This window comes from Barbus barbus (genome assembly GCF_936440315.1).
Source record: "Barbus barbus genome assembly, chromosome: 38".
In the NCBI taxonomy this organism is placed as follows: domain Eukaryota; kingdom Metazoa; phylum Chordata; class Actinopteri; order Cypriniformes; family Cyprinidae; genus Barbus; species Barbus barbus.
The window spans coordinates 6,196,355-6,216,813 of NC_136716.1; the positions used below are offsets into that span (position 1 = coordinate 6,196,355).

Below are 20,459 nucleotides of genomic sequence, written 5' to 3' on the forward strand. Positions count from 1 at the left end.
TTCATACAATCCATTGAAAGAGGGGAATTACCTGCTTCTATAAGACAAGGTGTTATTACATTAATCCCAAAGCCAAACAAAAATATTCTGTATTTAGAGAATTGGAGACCAATTAGTCTATTAAATAATGATGCCAAATTATTTGCCCTAATTTTTGCCAAAAGACTGAAACAAGGATTAAAAAGTATCATAGATGAGGAACATACCGGATTTATTCAAGGAAGACACATTAGTAATAATATTAAATTGATACTAGATATGGTAGACTACAATGAATATATTTTAGAGGATAGTTTGTTTATTGATTTTCACAAGGCATTTGATACCATAGAACTTTATTCATTTTAATTTATTTTTTCTTTTTTTCCCAAGAGCCATTTAATTTTTTTGGGCTTTGGCAGTTATTGTCAAAATGCAATCATAACCTTAAGGGTGTCCGATCTCCCCCTTTTTTGTTTTTGTTAGCAACGCAAATAATAGCCCTTCACATTAAAAAAAGATGATTTTCAGGGAATTGCTGCATTAGGGAGAACATTTAAGTTGTGTCAGTTTGCCGATGACACTATTTTTGAAAGATTTGCATGAAATCATTAAAGCAGTGAACTGTATAAAATAATTTTCAGAAGTATCAGGTCTAAGAATGAATATGAATAAATCATTTCTGTTTCCTCTCAAAAAATGTTCTTTAACTCATTTCCATAATAATCCAATTAAAAACCAAGTAACACATCTGGGAGATGTTATATGTAAAGATGAATATTTGCGAGTACTTCTGTCAAAAGCTGAGGGTATTTCCAGATCAGTTTATATGTCCTCAGGGTGTCTGCGGGTCCTTAGTATTAAATTCAGATTCAATGGGTCTTAAATATTTTTGGTCACATTACCGATAAAATATATTTTTCAGTCTGACGGACCCAGTGACCGTTTACAATCATTGGACAGATCGAAGATTTATTTAATTTTTTCTTCCCCCCCGCACGTAGTTACTGCGTCATCAGAAAATTGCATAAGGAGAATTCGGGTGGAACTACCTTTTTCTTTAAAATTTAAGTGACGCAAAAAATTACCTGCGACGCATCGAAACGCGAGTGATTCTTCTGATTTTATTACATTCAGCATAAACAGTGATTTTGATATTGGATCGTCTATTTCTGTTATCAAGGTTGCGCTGTTGAGACTGTCTGTCTCTTTGTGAGAGACGTCTACAAATGAGCAACAACAAAGAAACTCATTAGAAACGCACTGTGGTATAAATTCAAAATGCTTAGTTTATTCATAAAATTATGTAGTTAAGTGACACCATGACAAGGGGGCTATTTTGCTGAATATTTCACGATTGCAAGGGTCACATTGAATTTAGTTTAATAAACGAGTAGTCAAGTAGTTATTACGTTACTTACATTTTAGACACAATATTTACGGTTTTATTCTATTTCACCAACGACAATGGTTCCAAACAAAGATCAGTACATTTTCCAAGCAACGGTGTTTTGTTACTGAATGATTCCGCGTTTTGAATGAATCGTTTGACTCACTCATTAAGTGGCTTTACCGCCACTTTATGCATTACCCCCCCCCCCCCCCCCCGCCAACATTTCTTATTTGTATATCCAAACATGTATTTAAAATATTAATATCATAACATAATTTGTTGCAGTTGTAATTTTGCAGGGTAATTTATTTATTTTTAATCTGACTGGTAACAGCCATAGTGTATATTTAATTTGATTAATTGTAGTAATTGACATGAAAGATGCAAACATTTTAAAAAGGTCTTTGTAAAGGTAAATAAAATATGCAGATTTAAGTATGTAAAAGCTGATGGAACACTGATGAAAATAATGCTTCAGAATAAATTGTTTACACCACCAAAAAATCTCGGTGGTGCAGTACTTTTGTGGGGATATTTTGTATGGAATATTGTCTGCTGATATGAAGTTAACAGTATATCATTGTAATATAATTTATGACTGCAATGATATTTTGTTCTTTTTACATTGAACGCATCATTTATTACATATGTATGTAATATAATGTGTATTTCCATTACGGGTTTAGGTCTTGAATTTCATTTAAGGTGGTATTTAAAAAGGTCTTAAATTTAACTTGTTCATATCTGCAGAAACCCTGGTCCTTATCATTGGATATTCCTCCTAAAGTTATGAAACAACTGGATAAAATGCTTATTGATTTTATCTGGAACAATAAGCCTCATTACCAGAGAAAATAAATTATGCAACTCCAAAGATCATGGTGGTTTAGAGGTGTTGAGTTATGATACTTTAAACAATGTATTTAAAATAAATTGGCTTATTCAATACTTAAAAAATAAAGACTTATTTGGAACTCCTTACCCAAATATTTAAGCAATTGGGTGACCTCGAATTTGTTGAAGTGCAATTATTCAATTGAAAAAATACCGGTTAAGCTTGCAAAATTCCATAAATAAGCTCTTATGGCATGAACGCTGGCCTACTAACACAATTTCTCACCAAGGAGGTATTATTTTTGGAACAACAAAGACATCTTATGCAAAAATAAGTCTTTATATTTTGATTACTGGTTTGAAAACAATATTATAGTAGTTAGCCAGCTCTTAAACAATGGAGTTTTATTAACGTATAAGGAATTTTTGAATACATTTAAAATGTAGACCGGTTGAGGAGAATGAGCATTGGTGAGCACTCACTGACTGCCATTTTTCTACTCCGTTGCTTGCAGTATGTTTGTGTGAAAAGATGTTGCCATGTACACCAGCAGGACAGCATGATCAGTACTTTAGGACTGATCCATATAATCCTGACTCTTTGATTTGGAATGAGCAATCCGTAAAGACCAGAGATGGGTACGTAAGAGAGAGTGCCATTAGTCAGCTTGATTCTAGCTAGTGGTCAAATGTCACCAGACTATTTGATTTGTTATAATTTTATACATGAAATTACATTACTAATATTCTATTTGTAACAATTTATTTTTACAAATGAAAAGCTATTTTTAAAGTAATAACTGGAAATTACAGCTATAATTTAAGTCTGACTAAATAGGATTATAAACCGCTTTTACTTGTTTTTCCTGTTTAAAAAAAAAAAAAAAAAAGTCTTATGCTGCTTGATATTGCAAACTGTTGTTTTTAGCATTTATTAATTTCATGTAATTAACACACTGGTATGCAGTGTAAATAGTTTTACTGTTACTGCACTTTGATTTTCTTCTAGATACATAGGCTAATGAATTATCTGTCTTGCACATTCAGAGATAATTTAAGAAATTTAGATAATTTTCAAAGATTATCACAATTTGTGCCAAACCAAAAAAACTTAATTCATAAGATTCTGCAATAATAAACATTCAGACATTCAAGTATTTGTAGAATAAATGAGGCATAAAAACGGATCCATTAACTAACCCAAAACACACTCGCACTGACCCTTGATCAGCAGAACATTGTTCACTCCTGCATCTTACTGCAAAGTTTAAACCGTGATGTGTCTCAGCTGATCACATGTGATTGGATCACCAGCGATTAATACAGGCTGAATACTGGGCATCACGCTTAAATTCAATTTTTTTTTTTTTAAATACGCTTTTACAGATGCAATTTATCCCATGTTCAAAGTACAGTGAAGCACCTTTAAAATGGATTGATGGCAATAGAGATCCTGAGGATAATGAGGGAGGGACAGGGAACATTTAGTGGCTCACATGTCACGTATACAGGAGCTGTACGCAGGAAGTAGAGCAAGCCTTCTTAATTCGCTTGATCCCTCCTGAGCTCCTTGTGAATGTACAGTAATGTGATTGTTCCATGGGATGACCAGTGACGACACATGGGATCTGGAGAGCTGTGGCTGGACTGTGCTGTGTGTATTGCACCTGTTTGTTTTTTTCTGTGTTTAAGTGCATTGCAGGAAGCTTTAGCTTTAATGCTAGTGCTGTTCTTGGAATCGATTTAAGGCTGGAACTTTAACAGCGGTAAGCTGATGTTAATTATATATTGTCCGATTACTGTTTAGCATGTGTTCTGCTCAGCAGCTGTCCTTTGTCACACTGTCAGACCTCAAGCAAGCAGAACGGCTCCAAAGTTCACAGATGTGAATGCTGGGATTGTTCCTAGAGAGATGGCAGTTGTTACTGTCCTTGAACCATTGGCTTGAGTTTAGAAATGGTGGCTGGGCAGTGGACACAGTTAGTGGAAAATGACAAGACCCGTTTTTTCATTTTTACTGGATGGCTTTGGTTTCTTGTGGGTTGAGTGTTTGGGATTGGTGTCTGTTTTCTGTGTTGTGGAGGTTTAATGTGTATCAAATTCTCCACTTGTCCACTTGGTCTTTGCTTAGTGAGTTTTTATTTATTTTTTTCTTTCTGACCCATGGTTGCCCACTCTAGGTAAACATTGCTATATTCATGTTATTAATACTAGTGATATGGTGATCTACCATGATGTTTTTTTGGCTGTCTAAAGATTAAAGCAGGGGTTTTCAACCTTTTAGGACATGCGCCCCCCCCAAGTTTGTCTAATTTCACTCGCGCCCCCCCCCCAACACCAAACCCTGTTTCTGAGATGACAACATGCCAATCCGTGGTTGGATTTCTGACATGACTAACCGGAAATCATTTTACACCATTCTCACTGTCGCCTAACAGCGGGAGTCAGATTGCCCCCTAGCAGATGGCTGAAGATTTGAAAGCTCGTATTCATAAACCTTCAAGGCAAAGTCTCTGAATTAATTGATGCTCGCACACCCCTTGACAGGTGCTGGCGCCCCCCCACAGCTTGAAAACCCCTGGATTAAAGTGTTGGCTGAAGAAGTGGTTAACGGAGGCTCTCCCTTGTGTCTGTTTACAAAGCTACACAAAGCCTATAGTGCAGGGGTTTTTAAACCGGTCTGACTTTAAAAATGTATTCAGTTTATAGTAATGCACCCTTTTCACGTAAAATACTTAGTTGAAGTTTGAAAGATATTTAAATAAGATGACTTATGGTTCTTGGTCAGTTTATTGGCACATGATGTGCACTTAAAAAAAAAAAAAATTGTTGTAGGGCTGCTTGATTTGACAAATAATAATCAGTTATTTTGGTCAATATTGTAATCACGATTATTTAACATGATTATGAAAAAATGAAAAAAATAAAGCCCTGCTGTAATTTTAAGAGCTGCACTGATCCAATTTACTGTTACACTTTTATTCTCAACTGTTTGTTCCTTTTATTACATGAATAATCACTAAGCGCTGCATTGACACATTTTTGTGTGTATTTGATCGTTTAGGTGCACACCTTAAGCTACAAGTTGACTTTACATGTCCGTGTTCTGTTCCATCACAGAAAGCCTCCTGAGGAACAGCACAAGCTCTCTTTCACGCTTTTAAAAACATGAATAAATCTACTTTAATAAATCAAGCACTTCCCACTTTGCAAAACGTTATGATTTTACTGATTTGCACGTGAAATTGGGGTTTTAAGAGTGAAAGTGCACTGCTGGAAAGGGGGTGGAATGGGGCACAATAGTTTTATCTCGATTATTGTGTTTTCATAATCATTTGAGGTTGAAATCGAAGCTGTAATTTGATTAATTGCACAGCCCTAAGTGTTCTATTTTTATTAACTTTACATTTATGATTTTATTTTTGGCTTCAACCCACAAACCCATTTTGAGAAACTCAGGAATAATCCAATGATTTGAGAGATTTACCAGTTTTAACTCTTGCCTTAAGACATTGTTCAGTTATTTTATTTCTAGACATTTGTCAGGTTTGTCAGGGAGAGAAAATAAGTGTGTGAAGTCTGTGCATCTCTCAGCGTTTGGGGGCATTGTCTATAATATTAATAAGCTCTGTAGCTACATTTAACTGCTCCTAAAGCACTAATGTTACTTTAGTGGATGTTTGAAATAATTTGCTGAAGTGATACGTTACTAATGAAGTTGACAGACCTCCAACTGCATATGTTTACATAGTCCGCCAATCAGAATCATTAGTCTTAATTAGTGTTTTTCTTTTTTGTCTGTCTCCATCAGTTCTAGCTACTCCTCTTCAGCACAAGACTTTGAGAGGGAGCTCAGGATTGGGTCCGTCTACGAGTCACCCAGGATGTCCAGACGCAGTCTCCGTCTGCACACCAACACAAGTCACTATGGAGATGACAGTCTTCTTGACGCATCTCTTCACCACAGCGTCTCCTTCAGCCATGACCAGTGAGTGCAGTCTGTCCATGAAAATTAGCAGGGGATTATTTAGCAAAAATTATATAAGAATTAGGCCGTTAGTGCCCTATTATAATGCAAAATGCATTTTCTTTTCAGGAATTTTAGTTTGACCTTTAATGTTGGCGTTAAGGAACAGACAAAATAAGTGATTTAACTAAGTGTAGTAGACGCAAAGAAAAGCTACAATTTAAATTACTTTTGTTTAATATGATTCCAGTGGCCAAATAACTGAAATCTAATGCAGTTGCAGAATTAACCACACACAGATGCAGCTACTTTGTCCACTAGAGGTCCCCTTGCCAGCATTATTAAAGGGGTCCAGTTATGTCTTTTTTACTAAGTCTAGATTTGGTTTTTGGAGTCTACAAGAATAGGTTTTCATGCTTGATTCTTCGAAAATTGCATTATTTTTCAAATATTTTACATTATGCAACATGTCTCTTCCCAGTCTGTCTCAGGTGACCTGTTTAGTTCCTGTTTCAATAAGGCCCCTCCTTCCAAAATATGAAATCTACTCTGATTGGTTAGCTGGCCCAGTATGTTGTGATTGGTGAACTGCAAGTTTCATCTGCTCAGCTTTAAATATTAACAATGGTGTCAATTTGGTCATTGTAGTTCTTGAAGTGTTTTCTGTTAAAGAGAATGTCTCCCTTTGGAGTGGACTTTAAGCTTTGTAACCTAACAGATCTTTTTTTACACTCAAAAACCAACATTACACAGTTGAAAAAGAATAATAGGACCCCTTTAAAGGGATAATTCACTTGAAAATGAATGTCATTTACTCACCCTCAAGTTGTTTCAAAACGGTTTGAGTTTCTTTTTGCAGAACAACAAAGATATTTTGAAGAATGGTTAACCAGTTTCTGGTTCCCATTGACTTCTATAGTATTAAAAAATAAACTATGGAAGTCAGTGTGGACCAACAGCTGTTTGGTTACCCACATTTTTTTAAAATCTCTTGAATTGTGTTCAAGATTGGGAAAAGTTGTGTAGTGTATTTCAGCTTTGTCACTTGTTTTAAAAAATGTAGCTTCAGTGCATGAACAATATTATCTACATGGAAGGAAGCATCAGGAAAATAAATCCAGCAATATTTTGGTTCTGTTTTCCATCCTCTCTCTTCTCTTATTCTGTCTCTTTGTCTTGCAGGACACTGAAGAGCAGAAGAGCTCATCACTCTGTTTCAGGAACACCACTGATTGTTCAAACTCCAAGGTCTGCCTCAACGTCAATCCTGCAGGCCCATAATGGCACACTGAACAGCTGTGCGCCCAGCAATGCCTCTCTGCTGTCCTCTTTCTTAGAGGAGTCCTCCATACAGGAACACACCCTAGTCGACAGCTTCTGGGGTCAGTGACCTTCATGATCGCCATGATATGATACTCTGAGTTGAAATTAACTGAGATTGATGGACAACTGATGCATTATTATTTATTTTTAACATTAGGTTTGGATGAAGACTGCGATATTAAGGGTAAGGCTTTTTTTTTTTTTTTAGGTTTGGATTAAGACTGCAATATTAAGTGTTTTTAATGTTGGGGCTGTATTTACTTTTATTGGATTTTTTTTATTTCAGACCAGACAATCATTGCACACCACAGCACAGTGGAGGCTAAAACACAGACCTCTACAGCACAGAATGGCTACTTCTCCTCCAATGCCTCTCCATCCAAGAACAACAGTTCCCTTCATGATGCAACTGGGCATCAGGCGTCTTGTACAGAGACACCCAGCACAACCTCCTTTCCAAACACTACGTTGTACTGCAGGGACAAGAATCGCAAATACAAGCCAGGTGAGACAGTTTGATTATGCACCTTAAAGCTGCTGTTAATGTCAAACACCTTACATGATGTGGTCAGGTTTCCCCTGGTCTTCAGAAATGGCCTCGGAGTCCTTCAGTCCTTTGGATGCTAAGTATTATTGAAGGGAAAGTGACTTCATTGTGTCTGCAGGTGTGCTGGGGATGTTGTCTGAGACATGCCTGCGTAACAGAAAGAGAATTGCTGCATTTGTAGTGCGCACATGCACACTACTGATGCAGATGGCTCTGCTCAAAGGTATCTGCCTTGGTTAGTCTGTCGTTCACCTCTCCAGGCTGTGGGGTTCCTCACTTGATGGTTTATGGCTGTTTGGGTGTCTCTCTTTTCAACGTGTCAGTGTGAAACTAGCCCATGTTGAGATTAGGTTCTCGATTACAGTGTCAATATTGGAAACATTTTCCATATCAAGGATGGGGATCTCTTGTCTAATCTCTGCGCGCACACACACACACACACACACACACACACACACACACAGTGGTGTGACAGTGTTGGCCCCCTTCCTGATTTTTTTTATTTTTTTGTTTGTCACACTTTAATGTTTCAGATCATCAAACAAATTTAAATATTAATCAAAGATAACACAGCATTTTGATTTTTATTATGAAGGGAAAACAAAATCCAAACCCAAATGGCCCTGTGTGAAAAAGTGCTTGTCTCCTAAACCTAATAACTGGTTGGGCCACCCTTAGCAGCAACAACTGCAATCAAGCGTTTGCGATAACTTGCAACGAGTCTGTTATAGCGCTGTGGAGGAATTTTGGCCCACTCATCTTGGCAGAATTGTTGTAATTCAGCCACATTGGAGGGTTTTCGATCATGAACCGCCTTTTTAAGGTCATGCCACAGCATCTCAATAGGATTCAGGTCAGGACTTTGACTAGGCCACTCCAAAGTCTTCATTTTGTTTTTCTTCAGCCATTCAGAGGTGGATTTGCTGGTGTGTTTTGGATCATTGTCCTGCTGCAGAACCCAAGTTCGCTTCAGCTTAAGGTCACGAACAGATGGCCAGACAAAACAGACATTTTTTGGTAGACAGCTGAATTCATGGTTACATTTATCACAGCAAGTCTTCCAGGTCCTGAAGCAGCAAAACAACCCCAGACCATCACACTACCACCACCATATTTTACTGCTGGTATGATGTTCTTTTTCTGAAATGCTGTTACTTTTACGCCAGATGTAATGGGACACACACCTTCCAAAAAGTTCAACTTTTGTCTCGTCAGTCCACAGAGTATTTTCCCAAAATTCTTGGGGATCATCAAAATGTTTTCTGGCAAAACTGAGATGAGCCTTTGTTCTTTTTGCTCAGCAGCGTTTTTCGTCTTGGAACTCTGCCATGCAGGCCATTTTTGCCCAGTCTCTTTCTTATGGTGGAGTCATAAACACTGACCTTAAGTGAGGCCTGCAGTTCTTTTAGATGTTGTTGGGTCTTTTGTGACCTCTTGGATGAGGTCTTTTGATGACCTCTTGGGGTAATTTTGGTCGGCCGGCCACTCCTGGGAAGGTTCACCACTGTTCCATGTTTCCATTTGTGGATAATGGCTCTCATTGGAGTCCCAAAGCTTTAGAAATGGCTTTATATCCTTTTCCAGACTGATAGATCTCAAAACACTTTTTCACACAGGGCCATGTGGGTTTGGATTTTGTTTTCCATTCTTTAAAAAACCCCTTCATTTAAAAACTGCATCTTGTGTTATCTTTGATTTAATATTTTAATTAATTTGATCTGAAACATTAAAGTGTGACAAACATGCAATAAAATAAAAAATCAGGAAGGGGGCCAACACTTTTTCACACCACGATAGAGAGAGCGAGAGAGAGAGATAGACTGGATAATATGTTTGGATGGAGTTTAGGACTTAGACATACAGATCTGCACACTGCATGCATGCTAAGCTGCCTGCTGGGTAAAGATGTTCTCCACAACCACCGTCACTTACTCGGTCTCTGTTCACAGTCTTTCCCGACCACACTATCACTTTCTGATATCTTTGATCATCAGACCTTATGTTTTTATTTCAAATCAGTCCATGTATCTCCAGGGCTGCTGTTACCATTGTTGCAGTGGTGTGTGCGAGTGTGTAAGGGAATCGCTTGCTCCACAGCCACTGTGCTGAGGAAGACACTGCAGTCTGTGCAGCAGAAGAGAGCAACCAATGGCTGTGCTAACGGAGGTATCACTTTCTCTCAGACCCTCTGGTGCCTGGACATTATGTCCACTTATTAACCAAACAACTGTTCACACTGTACAAACAGCCAGAAACGGGCAATTGCTTATTCTTAAAGAACTCGTTACGCTCATGATGTCACACCAAGTCATTTCAAGAGAAAATCTTTCATTTTGACGCTATTTTCTTGTAGGTTTTATAGAAATGTTAGTTCTTAACTAGGCTCTTGAGATCTAAGATGGCGCCGTGGATGGCAACTAAAGTGCTTTGCTCTTCAGTGTTTGTGTACGGTTTACGCGCAGACGGGGGAAGCGAGCCGGTACGCTTGTGAATCTTCGTCAGCGCAGATTTAGAACGGCGTTGCATAGCATCCATCTGGCGAATCTCCACTCTCTACCGAACAAAATGGACAAACTCTTTCTGCTCTCCCGGACAAACAAGGATTTTTCTAACTCTGCCGCTCTGTTTCACGGAAACCTGGCTGAATGACGCCATACCGGACAGAGTGCTACATCTGGCTAACTTCCAGCTGATCAGGGCAGATCGCAACGTGGAATCAATGGGGAAATCGCGCGGCGGGACGTGCTTCTATAGTCCCAGTAGACTCTGCCAAATGACTAAATGTACATCAATGAGAGGTGGGGTACAGATGTGCTGTTCAGATCTAGAAACTGCAAGCCGTTCTATTCGCCGCAGGTGATTTTTTTTTTTTTTTTTTTCCGTTCACTCTCGTGAGTGTCTACATTCCCACTGCAAGCACACGTGAACTCCGCTTTACAGAAACTCGCTGATCTGATCACAGACACGGAACAAAAACACCCGGACTGTTTTAATCATTCTCGGGGACTTTAGTAAAGCAAATCTCTCCCGCGAACTGCCAAAATACAGACCGCACATCACATGTCCCACCAGAGACCGTAATATATTGGATCACTGTTACACAACGATAAAGGACGCATATCACTCTGTCCCACCGGCAGATTTAGGACTCTCTGATCACTGTTTGGTTCATCTCATACCGACCTACAGGCATAAACTTAAATCTGCAAAACCTGTATTAAGAACTGTTAAAACATGGACTAATGAAACTAGTTTTACAATCCTGTTTCTCTCTCACTGATTGGACTGTTTTTGAAGCTGCTGCTACCGATCTGGACAAGCTCGCGGAGACTGTAACATCTTATATCAGTTTCTGTGAGGATATGTGCATTCCTACCAAGACTCATCTAACTTACAACAACGACAAACCATGGTTCACTGCAAAACTCAGACAGCTCCGTCAGACCAAAGAAGATGCTTACAGAAAGGGGTATAAAGTCTTGTGTAAACAGGCCAAATACACACTGGAAAAGGAGATCAGAGTGGCAAAGAGGAATTATTCTGGCAAGCTAAGGAACAAATTATCTTCCAGTGATTCTGCTTCAGTGTGGAAAGGTATGAAAGATATCACCAGTTACAAGACACCATCCCCCAGCACTCTGGAGAATCAACAACTGGCAGATGACCTGACTGAGTTCTATTGCAGGTTTGAAAAAACACCCCACACCCGCCCTGAACACCTCTCCACACAACCATTCACACCTCCAGCAACCCCCCTCTCCCCCACACCTACAATTCAGATCAGTGAAGATGATGTGCGCCAAGTCTTCAGAAACAACAAAAGAAGGAAAGCACCAGGCCCAGACGGTGTGTCACCAGCCTGCCTAAAAGTCTGTGCTGACCAGCTGGCCCCCATCTTCACCGATCTGACTACAGACCTGTGGCTCTAACGTCTGTGGCCATGAAATCATTTGAAAGACTGGTTTTGGCTTATCTGAAGGCTTCCACTGGACCCTTACTGGACCCCCTGCAGTTTGCCAACAGAGCAAACAGGTCTGTGGGTGATGCTGTCAATATGGGACTGCACTTCATCCTGCAGCATCTGGACAGACCAGGGACTTATGTGAGGATCCTGTTCGTAGACTTCGGCTCCACTTTTAACACCATCATCCCGGACACCCTTCAGAATAAACTGACACAGCTCTCCGTCCCCGCCTCTGTCTTTCAGTGGTTCACCAGCTTCCTGACAGACAGGCAACAGTTAGTGAGGCTGGGAAAATTCACATCCAACACCCGCACCATCCGCACTGGAGCTCCTCAGGGCTGCGTTCTCTCCCCACTGCTCTTCTCCCTCTACACCAACGACTGCACATCTAAAGACCCTTCTGTCAAGCTCCTTAAGTTTTCAGATGACACCACACTGATTGGCCTCATCCAGGATGGTGACGAGTCTGCTTACAGACAGAAGGTTAAGGAGCTGGCTGTCTGGTGCAGTCTTAACCTGGAGCTTAGCACGCTCCAAACTGTGGAGATGATCGTGGACTTCAGGAGAAACCCCCCCCTGCTCTCCCCCCACTCACCATCATGAACAGCACTGTGACTGCAGTGGAGTCATTCAGATTCCTGGGCACCACAATTTCTCAGGACCTGAAGTGGGACAATCACATTGAGTCCATTGTGAAAAAGGCCCAGTAGAGGTTGTACTTCCTTCGCCAGCTGAGCTGCTGAAACCGTTCTACTCCGCCATTTGAATTTGTCCTCTGCACATCAATAACGGTCTGGTTCAGCTACTAAATCTGACCTCAGAAGACTATGGAGGATAGTCCGGACTGCTGAACGAATCATTGGTACAACCCTCCCCACTCTCCAAGAACTGTACTTATCCAGAGTGAGCAAAAGGGCTGGCAAAATCGCTCTGGACCCCTCACATCCAGCACACTCCCTCTTTGAACTGTTACCGTCTGGTCGACGCTACAGAGCTCTGAGCACCAGAACGACCAGACACAGAAACAGTTTCTTCCCTCAAGCAATCTATCTCATGAACACTTGACACTAAACGTGGAACGTACAACTCTATTATACATTATTTATTCACCACACACACTTATTTTTTCATTTCAAATTTGCACACATCAGACCTGTACACACACAATTGTCTATTATATATTATGTTTTTGCTGTTTTGTACATTGCCTATTTGTATATTATTTTTATTATCTGTGTCCTGTACTGTTGCTGTCTTTCTGTTGCACTGTGGAGCTTCTGTCTCTAAAACAAATTCCTTGTATGTGTAAACATACCTGGCCAATAAAGCTCATTCTGATTCTGATTTGATTGGTGACCGACACATTTGTTCGCAGCAAATAGTTATTAAAGAAATTGTGAATTGGAGGACAAAACAATATTTGGCCTTCAAATTTCCAGTTGAACAATCTGGCCCTCAAAACAAATGTAGTTAAGGAGCCCTGATGTAAACGGCCCCTTTCTGGTATCCTTGCAGGCATCATACAAAAGATTTCTGGTTTGTCGACCTTCCGTCGTCTTGAAACTGAAGTTGCAATAACGGATGTAACGGTTCGTAAAACAGGTTAGTAAGTGGGTTTTTATCACCGTGGTCTTATATTAATAAGTATAATGTTAAAGTCACCCTAAAGTGCATCTTCTATGTCACTTGCAGAATTGAATGCAACTTCCAAAACCCCACTGAGCCCATTTTATTATTATTTTATGGCACCATCATAAGTGTTCGTACTGATACTAAAATGACCATTCGTAAAAATGGCCATCATTTACTCTGTACTTAGTAAGCAAAATATATACAGCACGATCCATGAATAGGATACAAAGTGGGCCTGAAAGTGATTTGTGTGCATAATCCAAGTATATTTAACAATGAATTGACAGACATCGCACGTTTAAAACCACTTGCTTTCTACGGCATGTCTATTTTTTACTTTACCTAGTTAAAAAAAAATATTGGAACTCGCTTGCTTTAGCTGCAGATCTGTTTCTGGTTGAGGAACCCATGTGACAATCACTAGTCTTTTTGGTTTTTGCTTTTAGGTTTTGCATTTGAGCACCTGTCTCTTCTTTCTGTCTTTTTAAAATGTAGTCCCTTAATGGAAGTCTGTCTCAGGACTGGCAAATGTAACTCCTCTTTGGGTATCCCATTACACCTGCAGTCATTTCAGATGAATCCTTCTCACCCTGTCACTTTTTTTTTTTTAACAGGCCACTTTAGTCTCTTCCATGGTGTTTGACCTCCTACAGCCACTATAACTTACAACTTTTTTGCCCTTCCAGATGTTTCTTCGAAGCATGATTACACTGTGCATAAACAAATGCACCTGTCCACCATGAGCACTGCCTTGGTTACATGCAAATCTCTCTTGTTGGAGTCTATGCAGAGCTGGGATTGGAGGAAGACTGGTACAGAATTGCGAAGGACTCTTGGCTTTATCTGATGTTTGTTTCTGTTTTTCATTATAGGTAATGAGAAATACTACAGCAGTATGAGTGTTAAAGAGGTAGTGCTGCAAAAGGAACGACCGAAGATCAGCGGCGTCCTGTGTAAGTATACACTTCACTTTCAGATATTTTTCCACTTCAAATAATTAGGTGTTCGTATTTAAAGTTGTGTACTGTAAGGAACAAGGCACACAGGGTTGGAACGACATGTGGGTGAGTAAATGATGACAGAATAATACATTTTTGTCAGTTACAATTTTAATTGTCAGTTAATCATGCTGCCTTTTGGTTTTGGTATTGCATATTTCCATTGAGAATGCTGTTGTAAACACAAATCATAATTGTAATCAATACATCAAATTGCCTATGCACTTTGCATGAGCAGTGCTATTTTTATGCCACTGTCGGACGCTTACGTGGTTTCAATTAAGTTACGATTGCTAATTTATTTATTGGCCAGTGTTAGGGATCTGATTTTCCACCGCAGGGTATATATCAGTGTAGATTTAAATACAAATTAAACAGCTATCTAAAAAAAACTTACTAGTTTGAGTGCGACCATTAGAAGGAAGCTGCTTAGGTAGAGACACTTGGTATTGTAGTTGCATACAGTTGCATACCCTGATGAATAATAGCAGAATAATTAATAAATTATTGCTCTAGTAGACGTAAAGTAAAGTACAGGCTCAGTGTTTGCACACTTATGCATGCAGCATCCGTTTAAAAATGTCTATGTTGGTGGTGGCTATAATGACAAGATTAAAAGCATAACAAATGCTGAAGGAGTAGAACTTTAACACAATTTTACACATTTTCAACCGTACACTGTTTCTGACAGGTGATGACTGCAAAAGGAAGCATTATTTTGAAACAGACACTCATTCTTCCCAGGAAGAGAAGCCTGTAGGGACCTTATGGTCGCTCATAGTTTCTACAGGTTATATAATCATCTTTCTTACCCTTATGGTTTGGGAATAGTTGACAAGCCAGTTAATGCTGCTTTGAGCTCCTTCCCTGCATTGATGGTTTTCAGGTTGTGGTCAGGGCAGTTTTCACCCCGGCAGGTGTGGGTTTGTCTCTGTGAAGAGCTTTCAGACAACCTTGCATGGCTTTTCTCTTTGTTCAGTTTTCTGTGGCTCTGATGCTCTGGTTCCATTTGGGAATCTCTTTCCTTTTCATGTGTAGTTATTATAACTCTTATAAGCATCTTTTCTTGTCATGCATCCTATTTATTCAGGCATATTCGATACATTCAGTCAATAGACCTGTTAAAGCTCTTGTTTACAGATACAATGGGGTCCTGAGATTTCAAGAGCACACACTGCATATTGAATTTTAAACAATTAAAACACTGAAGTTATATGAAGAGATTCAATATGCTGCACTAGTGAAGTCAGTAATCAAATGTAAGCAAATTAGTTGACATTGACCTAGTGTTTTTTTTTTTTCTTTTTTTTTTTTTTTGTCCAGAGTGATGTCAGATTTTCTTCCATTGAAGCACAAGTTGTTTTTTAACATGGTTTTTATCACAATTTTTCTCACATCATGCCACCCGCTGTCTGATCCTTAGATGGCATGACAGCAGAAAGGGCCTGTTTACTTCTAAGACATTTATGTAAACATCCTCTTTGCATGTGACCTGAGAAATACTGCATTGCTGCTCTTATTTCCAAAGGAGTTTTAAACGCCTCCATCCCTTTATTCCAGCCTCTGTTTCAGAACAAGGCATTTTAGCAGTTTATTTGCATAGTGCAACTCTTCTCAAAAGGTTTTTAAAGCAAAGGCTGGGCATACAAAATTACAGAAATGTGGAGTTCATTAAATTCATTTTTATCACCTTTTCACTCAGACCATTTTCTTTTTCTTTTTTAAAAAACACACCAAAAAAGTGTTGAATGGAAGGGCTTTCACTAGTAGTCTCATGACCTCTAGACCCAAATTTTAGGAGGCCTGTTGTTATTTTCAGGATGAATGCTACAAAATGAAAAATGTGCAATTGGTGAGCTTTTTGCAAATCTCTTGTTGCCTCTCGCTGTACATCCTAACCCTGCTCTGTGCCCTAAAGAGTATGTGCTAATCAACTTTTTATTTTTTTATTTTTTTCCCCCCTTTGCTCATGCTGTACTCTGTATGTTTCCAGGGAAGACAACCTCAGGAAGCTTCTTGTGGCTTGTTGATTTCTTTGCAAAGTGAGTTTTGCTCTTTTCCAATTCTTTTTGTACCTATCTGTGTCTAATGCACATCCAGTTTGGTTATATAAGTGTTATTTAACACTTGATTCATTGTTAACTTTGTAGTAATTTCATCTGAAATCTTCCCCATGATAGAAGCCTTGCCCTGTGTTTCTAAACTTTGATTAAATGACGACTAATTCAATTTAAGAACTTGCATCAGACTCCGATAACAGGTCTGATAACTGAGTAGTTTTTATTTTAGACGAAATCATATTATCATTGACGTTTTCTGTGAATTGTTTACTCTTACTTGCTGCAAATTGACCATTATGTAACTCTGATCTATGTTCTTCCAGTGTGTACCCAATCTCATTTGCTTTTTGAGAATCACTTGCTATTGCTTTGAACAGAACTGGCAAATATTTAAGTCTCTTAATCGCACTGAATGGTCACATCACTATAAATACAATATAGCTAGGTCTAAAATCCGTAGGATCAATTTTATCATACCGGCCATCCCAAGATCTTGCTATTTGGTAAGGCACAAAGGTATTATTGATATACAGTACAACTTTAAAATGTGTGTAGTTAAATGCACTGTACAAATAAATTTGACTTCATTTATTAAATAGACAGTCCATAAACTCAATTGGTTAATTTCATCATTGGAACAGTGGCCACAGTGCTAGTGTGTTAAAGTATAATGTCACATGCAAAATGTAACCTGTTCTCATCCTCTCTTCCAGGTGTCTCCCCATGCTCTCGAAAGTCCTATTTCTTGTACCTTTCCTTCTGTTTCTTGGTGAGCTTGCTGTTCATGAGTGATTATTGGTCTAAATGAAAATAAGGTCCTGCATCCTCATGCATTTCTTCTGTGCTCTTCCTGAAAGCTTTGTGCTACTGGGGGCCGTCCGGACTGTTAGCCATACTGCCTTCTGCTAATGTGATGGTGTGGAGAGACGCCTCCTACGTCACCCCTCCATCCACCTCCATGGGCGACTCTGAGGAGAGACAAACTCCCCCTGACACACACACTCAGGTTGTATTTACCTTTTAGGATTCTACTAGTGTATTGTTACTTGCTGAATAAGCTTTCTTTCTACCAGTACCAAAATATTAAGTTTACTGTCTGTTATGTCTCCATCTTCACAGAGGCCCTCTGTTCTGTCGTTGTCATCAGTAGAGGCAGAGAGGTTGATTCGTTTAGAGGACAACTTGTCTCAGCTGTGGGATCGAGTAACGGGGGGTTTGCTCAGGCAGGAGGAGCAGCACACTGAAGTGCTCAGTCTGTATAACACGTTGCGCTCGGAGCTCCACACAGAGAGACTCACAGACAGAGAGAGTCTGGGAAAGTGGATTGGAGACCTGCTGGAGGAGCGATTCAGCCTTCTGAAAGGCGAGGTGCAGAAAGAGGCCAAGTACACGCAGCAGGTGATATCATCACATAATGTCTGTCACTAAATATCTAAGCCATTATAATGGAATATTTTAATGGTCTTGATTTGACTTTATCCCTAGTTAATTAGTAAATGCTCGTCATTTAAGGCAGATATTGTGTGCGTGTCGAAATGAACATGCAAACATGAGTCACTGACAGAAATTGAGATTAACATTTAAAATACGGACCAAAGAATATTGGGGGCTCGGGTTATATTGGTCCCAGTTTAACAGACATGTTTATTGTCTGTTATATATTATGTAATATCTTGATGAACAATCTTCAATTCTGTCTCTGTCTGCAGCATCAGGAAAAGCATGCAGAAGAGCGTCAGTCCGAGAACACTCGACTTGCTGAAGCTGAGGCTCTCCTTCAGACATTGGCACGCAAAACTGAGGTGCGACACAAATTATCCAAGGAACACACAAGATGCTTTATTATCAGCATGCAGGGTTTTGTTTATGTATTGAAAGGCTCTAAATCACTGATGTGAGTTCTCTTTGGGCCACATGATTCACATGTTCACATGATTTCTGAATGTGTTATGACTTCTGATTTAGTAATCAAGTGAGTCATCTGTGCAAATTCAGCTTTATGACTGACTTGTTTAATTTAGGAGTTGCAGAGAAAACAAGAGCCTGCTTTTAGAAAGATTCCTGAGGCTGAGGCACCCGCCCCTGATCCTCACAGGTCATTATCATCTTAAATCTGGTTTAATCAGTCAGTGCGGTCTCTCAGTCATTAAAGTAATATTCAAGGTACTTCATGCAAACTGGTGTAGTAATGCATGTGTGTTCCTCTTCAGTGAGGAGGCTGAGAGCAGCTCCAGTGAGGATTTGCTGGCAGAGGTGAGGCGGCTAGAGGAGACTTTGGAGCGCATCAGAGATGATGTGCAGGGGCTGATGGGATGCAAAGAAAAGTGTGAGCAGCTGGACTCCGTTTCAGTCTCAGTAAGTGCTCTGTTACCATTTCAGTTCATCATCTGTAGTTTTTGCAGTGTCTAATTTTCATACCTGGCATTTTAACATCCTTAAATTCTAAAACTTTGGAAGTGTAGCAAGACCATTATAATGCATAATTTTTTTATAACCATATAAATAACTTTTTTGGCATTCAGGTAAATTTTAACCCCTTAATTGTGGCTTAGCACATGATTAATGTAAATGACAAAACAAATTAACAACTTTTGCTCTTTAAGCTGTAGTTCATGTGATTAGGGAGAGAAAAAAAATCTAATCAAAGAATTTCATTTTGCTGCAAGTTATTGATGAACAATTGCAGCTTAAGTTATCTTTTTCATGAGTTTATTCAAGTAAAATGTTTTGTATGTAAACATTCTACAGTAGGGATGCACGATATTGGATTTTTGCCGATATCCGATATGCCGCTATATCAACTCATTTTGGCCGATGCCGATAACGACATTTCCTATTGTTTGGAAACAACACTGTCTCTCCTGTGCAGAATAAACAAATTATTTTAAGTTTGGTTAGTTTTTAACAAGAACTTATTTGTTAGAATTAAAGATATTTTAGAATGACAGTACATTGAAGATTTGAAAATAATTATAAACTATATATTCCTGCATTTTACAACAACTCAACACCTGATTGTTGAGTTTAGTTGAAATGGCAAAGAAGTGACATTGTCAGATTTCTTTGTCTAATGTAGAGAAGTGTTTAGTGTTTTGCAATACAATGTGTGTAATGTTTTACAAAGTGTGAGGCTGAGAATGTGCTAATTGTGCATATTTGGGCTGAGGTTGTGTTCCTCGAGTGTAAGGTTTCACTAACTGTGTGTTATTTTTATTTTAGTGTGCAAGCAATTGTAAAAAACTGTAAGACTCCTTACTGAGCAGGCATTAGGACTCAGGGGAGGCTGCGCTGCTGCTGCATGTGCTATTACTGTTTACTCGCACACCTGTGTCATTCTGTACGGGCATTCTCAGTTTAAATGCAGCGATCCAAAACTTTGCTTCAAGAATGAGCCACACTGCTGATGTGATCTAATCGCTAGCACACCCTGAGCACATGGGAGTTAATGTATTCCTCTTTTCGGCAAGACATATCGGCATAATGTTTTCATATTGGGCCGATATTTACATTTTAAAGCCATTATCGGCCAATTCCGATAATATTGTGCATCCCTATTCTAGAGTAGTATTTTTTGTTAGAAAAGGAATATGTAGGTTTCATAAATTTGGACCGTTTTTAAGCAGTTCTGTTAAATTTCTTTGGTTTTAATGGGGTTTGATACTTGTAATTCTCTTATGCTTATTTCATATACTAAAATAGTCTTTTTTTTTTTTTTCTTGCATCACACTGGTTGCTATAGCTCAATTATTTGAAATTTCAAAA

The 20,459-nt window shown here is 39.0% G+C and overlaps 1 protein-coding gene across 3 annotated transcripts in view; it reads left to right on the forward strand.

The window, feature by feature from the left end:
* LOC306857659 (SUN domain-containing protein 1-like) overlaps nucleotides 1-20,459 on the forward strand; it is a 32,502-nt gene that overhangs the window by 5,730 nt on the left and 6,313 nt on the right. The window contains exons 2-14 of one of the 3 annotated variants that reach the window (XM_079397695.1): nucleotides 6,018-6,194; nucleotides 7,356-7,555; nucleotides 7,654-7,680; nucleotides 7,783-8,001; nucleotides 14,512-14,592; nucleotides 15,329-15,427; nucleotides 16,631-16,679; nucleotides 17,411-17,466; nucleotides 17,555-17,703; nucleotides 17,817-18,095; nucleotides 18,407-18,499; nucleotides 18,719-18,792; nucleotides 18,908-19,052. In XM_079397695.1, coding sequence (XP_079253821.1) covers nucleotides 6,091-6,194; nucleotides 7,356-7,555; nucleotides 7,654-7,680; nucleotides 7,783-8,001; nucleotides 14,512-14,592; nucleotides 15,329-15,427; nucleotides 16,631-16,679; nucleotides 17,411-17,466; nucleotides 17,555-17,703; nucleotides 17,817-18,095; nucleotides 18,407-18,499; nucleotides 18,719-18,792; nucleotides 18,908-19,052 — 1,575 coding nt within the window. In that variant the 5' untranslated portion in view covers nucleotides 6,018-6,090. Of the gene's footprint in view, nucleotides 1-3,711; nucleotides 3,973-6,017; nucleotides 6,195-7,355; nucleotides 7,556-7,653; nucleotides 7,681-7,782; nucleotides 8,002-14,511; nucleotides 14,593-15,328; nucleotides 15,428-16,630; nucleotides 16,680-17,410; nucleotides 17,467-17,554; nucleotides 17,704-17,816; nucleotides 18,096-18,406; nucleotides 18,500-18,718; nucleotides 18,793-18,907; nucleotides 19,053-20,459 lie in introns of those variants that run through there. The other 2 variants (XM_079397696.1, XM_079397697.1) reach the window with 2 other exon arrangements.